This window comes from Zingiber officinale, chromosome 4A (genome assembly GCF_018446385.1).
Source record: "Zingiber officinale cultivar Zhangliang chromosome 4A, Zo_v1.1, whole genome shotgun sequence".
NCBI classification, from domain to species: Eukaryota; Viridiplantae; Streptophyta; class Magnoliopsida; order Zingiberales; family Zingiberaceae; genus Zingiber; species Zingiber officinale.
Genome location: NC_055992.1, coordinates 135,006,303 through 135,013,007, shown reverse-complemented (window position 1 = coordinate 135,013,007; position 6,705 = coordinate 135,006,303). Strand labels below are relative to the sequence as shown.

Genomic DNA, 6,705 nt, shown 5'->3' with positions numbered 1-6,705 from the left:
TCTTAGTGACTTTGTTAGACTCCTTAGTAGTCTTAGTCACATTTGTTGTTGCAAAGATACTCCTAGGGATAACTTCCCTTGTACCCTTGACTTGACTGCTAGACCTAGAGTTGGTCCCATAGTTATATGGAACCCTATGGTAAGAAGTTACATCCTTCTTAGCCTTAGGTTTATATCCCAAACATCTACGACCATTGGATGACTTTTGTACTCCTAGGCCTAGGTTTTGCTCATTTTGGCGCTTAAGAAAATTTTCAATTCTCTTTAAAGTCTTTTCCATATTATCAAGCTTTGACCTCAAAACTTGATTTTCTTTCCATAAATCCCTAGATTTTACTTTTTCATTTTTTCCTTGAGCATTTTTATTTTTAGGCTTATAGCTATGGTCCTTAGAATTATTGCCTAAGTGGTTATTTACCTTCCTAACCTTATATGAGGCAGTTTTAGCATGAAGAGCTACATGATTTTCATTAAGTCTATCATGCCTCCTATTTTTATGGTAAATAGCATTAAAATGATATAACCTTGAACTAACATGTTTTTTACCATTAGTCAAGGGAATATGTTCAATAAATGATACCTTGGGTTTTGCCTTGAAAGCTCCCCCTTGACTTGTGCTTCCCCCCTTGACTTTGACTGCTTTCTTCCCCTTTGGACATTGGCTCCGATAAATTCCTTTTTGATGACACAAGAAGCACACAATGTGCTCCTTACTCTTCTTTGTTGTGGGGGCGGTCTTCTTAGACTTCTCCTTGCCCTTTGATGCCACTTGGCCCTTCTTCTTGGCCAATTTAGGGCACTTAGTCTTGTAGTGCCCATTCTCCCTACACTCAAAACATATAATGTGATTTTTATTTTTAATTGAAATATTTATACCTTCACATGTAGGGATGACATCTTCTCCTTTTGATCCGGAGGTAGAGACTTCCTCTTGATCCGACAATGATGCTCCTCCAATAGATTTGACTTGACTTGTGGAGGTGGAAGCTTCTTCATCCTCTTCTCCTCTTGACCCGGATGTGGAGGCTTCTTTTTCTTCTTGATCTGGTGTCAACGAAGATCGCTCCCCCTCAATCCTAGAGGTGGAAGCTTCATCATCTTCATCTTGTACATGGAACAAAGAGTATGCTCCCCTCTTTGCCCTTTTCGTTGCATTCCTTTGAAGATGAAGCTTCTTGGACTTCTTCTTCGAAAGTTGAGAATCTCTCAACTTCAGAGTTCTCTTCCTCTTGATCTTGATCCACGGAGTCGCCCTCTTTGGATCCTTCTTGATTTGGTACAGTGGAGGGGATCTCATGGATCGTTGCCAATTTGCTCCAAAGCTCCTTAGCATCTATGAATTCTCCGACTTGAGCCAAAATATTGATTGACAATAAATTGACCAATAGCTTGGTCACTTTGTCATTTCCCTCACTCCTTTGAATTTGCTCTTGGCTTCATTTGCTCTTCTTTAGGATCTTGCTTTTTGAATTCTTTGGAGCTTCGAAGCCTTCCATTAGAGCAAATCATTACTCTATCTCCATCATAAGAAAATTTTTTATTCTTGATTTCCAAGAATCGAAACTCATGGATACATATGGTGGAGGCACCCTCGTGTCAAATCTGAGTCCGCTCAGAATTTCATCTTGAAGTTGAGCTTTTTGAATCCTTTGACTTTGATGAAGTTGTTTCAACTTCTTCACCCAATAGCCTGGTTGCCCCTTCCGGCGATGATTCCAGTGAAGAGCAACCTTGCTCTGATACCACTTGTTAGGGTCGAAATGTAGCTAGAGGGGGGGTGAATAAGTCGTTGCGCTCGTCGTTGCTTGCTTCTTGGTGATGATATACACGGAAAACATAAGAAATAAAAATACAACACTAACACAAGGATTTACTTGGTATCCACCTCAAGAAGAGGTGACTAATCAAAGGATCCACATGCGACATACACTCCACTAAGTAAAACCCTCCTTTACGGTAACTACCGAAGGCGGAGAAGCCTTTACAAACTCACACAACAAACAAGAATTAAAGAAGAAGCAAGTACAAGTAAATCTTACAAGATCTTATATAATGAACCCTAGCTAGCTTCTCCTCTTGTTTGGGATGCCTCTTGACCTTGGAAGTGCAACAAACACCTTACTCCAAGAAGCTTCAAGAATTGGCTGTGAGTGTGAAGAGAAACCCTAGAAAATCGTCGCTGTCGCGTGGAGAAGAAAGCCGAAGAAGAACACCCAGAAAAACACTCGCCAACGGCTATAACCTGTGCAACGGTCAAATCTCAATCAATTGAATAGCTCTCAATTGATTGGAGAGGCTTCAGATCGATCGGTCGATCGATCCAGAGCGCCTCTGTGCTCTCTGGAAATTGCTTGAATCGATTGCATGATCGATTCACAGCTTCTCGCGTGATTTCCAGCATCTGTTCGCGATTCTCAGCTTCCCAATCGATCACTCGATCGATTGGAGGCTCCCAATCGATCGACTGATCGATTGGGAGTGCTTCTGTGCATCAGCAATTCCTTCCCAATCGTTCGACTGATCGATTAGGAGGAAGTTTTGCCGCGGGACTCACCCAATCGATCGGGTGATCGATTGATTCAACTTGTTTTGTCCTAATCAAGTCCTAAGTCCCTTAACAACCCAACATCCAATCAACCATGACCTGTTGGGACACCATGCCTAGCATCCGGTCACCCTCGACCTGCTAGGATTTCCTCACCAAGTGTCCGGTCAATCCCTTTGACCCACTTGGACTTTTTCTCCTCGTGCCAAGTGTCCAGTCAACCTTGACCCACTTGGACTTACCAACACTAGGTGTTTGATCCGCCTTGATCCACCTAGATTTCCCGTACCTAGCTTCACTCACCAGAACTTTAACTTCTGCCTAGCTTCACTTACTAGGACTTCCCATCTTTCTGGCTTCACTCACTAGGACTTTCACCTAGCTTCACTCACTAGGATTTTCATACTGCCTAACTTCACTCACTAGGTCTTTCACCTAGCTTCACTCACCAGGATTTCCCAACTGCCTAGCTTCACTCACTAGGTCTTTCACCTGATTTCACTCACCAGGATTTTCCAACCACCTGGTTTCACTCACCAGGACTTCCCAGTCAAGTATCCGGTCAACCTTGACCTACTTGACTCTTCCTTCTACCAATCTGGTCAAACCCTGACCAGAGGGGAATTGCTCCAGCAATCTCCCCAGTCAGACGATTGCACATGCAATCTTCACATTTTGTCAGTCTCCATGTATTATCAAACATCGAAACTCAAATAACAAGACTTAAGCTTGAGCCAACTCAAGCTTAGTCAAACTGGTCAACCTTGACCCAAGAGATATTGCACCAACAGCGAGAACTGGGACACAAATCTAATGAAGAAGATCGAGGTAGACGCCAAAGCAACATGCACTCTATAATATAGACTAACCAAAGAAGAGCTGAACCGAGTTGTCCCATTTTCTAGCACAAAAGACAAATGGGAAAAGTTGATTGAGCTGCACAGGAAACTTCCGACATGAAGGTAAGCAAACATGATTTGATATTAAATAAAATTTATAATATAAAAATACAAGAAGGTGAATCAGCAAGCCAACTTCATGCACGCATCCAAGACCTCCTCAACAATCTCCACGCAATTGGACAAAAGGTGAAAAATTGCGACGTCATCGGTATGCACTTAATGCATTTCCAAGGAACACTTTGTGGGCATCCATGGTAGATACTTACAAAGTGTATAAGGATCTTTCGTAAATTAAATTAAATGAGTTATTTTCCGAATTTGAACTTCATGAAAAAATTAATACTACTCAGGCCAAGAAAGATATTGTGCTACTTATAGGGAAACTCGTGTACAAGAAGTCGAAGCCTAAGGCCCGACCGAATCTGAGTCCGAAGATGAATCGGACTCAGAAGAAGATGAAATCACCACGGAACTAGTTAACCTAGTTTGAAAATCACTTAAGAAGAAGAAGGTGACTCAATTGAATATGAAAGCCAAGTTTGGAATTACCTGCGACGGCTGCAACAAGAAGAGACACTACAAGCCTGAATGTCCAAATTAGAAGCAAGGAAAATGTAAGGTGTTGAAGGCAACATGGTCCGAGTCATCGGAAGAGTCGGACGAAGAAGAACACGAGCAAGAAAACTTCGTTGCTCGACCAGCACAAGCGTATGTTATCGAAACCGAGTCTGAAACTGGTGTGGAATCAGAAATCGAGTCCTAAAGAAGTCACAGATCCGTATCCGTTTCCGTAGGGCTAAACCACTTTGTAAGTTCTCTATTCGCTGGTACTCAAATAGATGAATTACAAAATTTAATTGAATACTTGTTAAGAAAATTGGCTAAATCCAATCTCCGAGTTAAGTCACTCCAAAAGGAGGTAACAATCCTTAAGGAAGTGACTAACTCGAGTTCTTTGACTGAATAAATTTAAGAAGGAATCTCAACTCAAGTCCAACAACTTGAGGAAGAGAATTCCAATTTGAAAAGCCAAGTAAAGAAACTTAAGACACGTTGGAACAGTTCACCTTGGGTTCCAAGAACCTTGATCTGATTCTTGAAAAATAAAGGGTCGTATACAACCGAACCGGACTTGGAAACAAGGCTAGAAATCGATTCAATTCTTACTTGTCTTTAGTGAATCGATCAACTAATAACCTAGTCCAAGCATGGGTCCCCAAGTCTAACTTGATTAATCAAGTCAGATTTGATTAATATTGGATTCCCAAGGATCCAATCTATTACCTTGATAGACCTTATCGAGGCTATGATTCAAGGGAGCCAATAGAAAGACCATCTTTATAAATAAACCTGATTGATGCTTGATTTACTGTTTTTCTCTTACGCATGCTTAGATTAAGATAGATAAGAACTTAGGCTTGATATATACTTGACTAGTTAACCTAGGATTTTCAGAAAGAAAATTAAATATTCAATTTTTTTAAAAGGTTTTGTCTAAAAGTGGTTGATGATCAAATATCCAAGAAGGCCTAGTATCTCGCTAGAGCCTGAAAGCCAATTATTAAAATAAATATTTAATTGACTAACTATTAAATCTTAGTTTAACTCAAATATAAATCAATCTTAGATTTAAATTTTAATTAAAGATTAAAATTAACCATCTCATAAAACTTATAAACTTCCCTGATTAAAACTCTAGAAAAGGGTGAGATGGACCGGATGCCATTAGGAATAGTCCTATAATGTTCCTATCCCATTGGTTAAAGGGACATGCGACTATTGAGATTTTTAATATGTCGATCAATCGATGGATTAGATTTTAATGCTTTTAATAAGATAGATAAGTATTCATCAATCGCTGAGGGTCCTCTTCTATTTTTTGTGCATCCATTTATTTGATATTCTTTAGTGTCAATATCTAGCACGATTGATTTATTTGATATTCTCATATATGTGTTATTATACTGACATTTAAAAAACATGCACTTTAGCTTGTCTCCAATTTATAATTACTACATAAATCACAATCATCAATTTTAAATATATAATTTTTTTTTGGTCTTTTGTTAATAACTTTTTCTGTATATCTTATGGATATGAACATGAACGTAACATGAACGGTTAGAAACATATATGAGTTTCATTTCCAATAGAACCTAAACCGGAGGGGCATTTATTGGCTAGCTAGCTAGTTTTGTCATACTACTCTAGCTATAAATCAATGATAAATTATTTACTTTGATTATCGACAGCACAACCACTCGATATGAATAATTTGATTGTAGTAAAGGAAACTGAATGCTATCGTATACTATGAATTTGTAAGCAATTAATGATTCTTGAAACTGTATTTTAAATTTACCTCCTCCTATATATCCTCATCTATAAATAGATGGGAGTGGCATGATACTCTAAACAAGCGATCACTTGAGTGAATTAGCGAGTGATATATCCGTAGCTAGCTTAACCATGGCTGCCCTTGTCACGCTCTCTGCTGCTGCTGTCCTCCTCGGACTCCTCCTGCCTTCCGCCATGGCCAACAACAACGTTCTCTATCGCGGCGACAAGCTGTTACCCGGCGAATCCCTCACCGAAGGGACCTATGAATTCATCATGCAGGACCACTGCAAGCTCGGCCTCTACGACAACGGCAACGACAACCGCAGGGAATTGTGGTCCTTCCAATTCGTCAACGGCCGAGGCTGCTACGCCAGGCTCGATACCGACTACTACTTCCGCATCTACGATGAGAATGGCGAAAATTTCACTTTCAACACCAGCCCCGGCCGCATCCTCGTCCTGCAGCGCGACGGCCACGTCGTCATCTACAGTGAGCCTGTATTGACTATCCCTGAGGATGAACCCACGAACAGGAAGATCGCCATGGTGACTAAAAATTAGTTGGCTTCACCACTGTCGTAAGTTAACCATGCATGGATCGCTAGCTATTAAATAAAACAGAATAAAAGGTAGCGAGGCATAAATAATTAGCGATATGCATGCATGCATGGTACGTCGCCTCGTTTTTATGTTTTTATGTTGTACGTACCTACTGTTAAGTTGGTTTCCATCAGCTTAATTAAGTATCTACTTGCTCTGCTCTTTTATTAGTTGGCTTCACCCAAGAGAAAGATCGTGAAGATGAGTTGTATCAAAGCATCTGCTTGTGATCTCCATTTATGGACTGTTGAAGGCACCTTCAACCCTATTGAAGACGCCTTTAACTCAGATTTCTATCCTCAAATCCGTAGTATCGAT

General features: G+C 40.3%; 1 protein-coding gene across 1 annotated transcript; it reads left to right on the top strand.

Moving 5' to 3' along the window:
- The first annotated feature begins 5,916 nt into the window (after nt 1-5,916).
- Nucleotides 5,917-6,348, top strand: LOC121972817 (mannose-specific lectin-like). Its single transcript, XM_042524444.1, has one exon. The coding sequence runs from the start codon at nt 5,917-5,919 to the stop codon at nt 6,346-6,348; it is 432 nt and encodes a 143-aa protein (XP_042380378.1).
- The last annotated feature ends 357 nt before the right edge of the window (nt 6,349-6,705 follow it).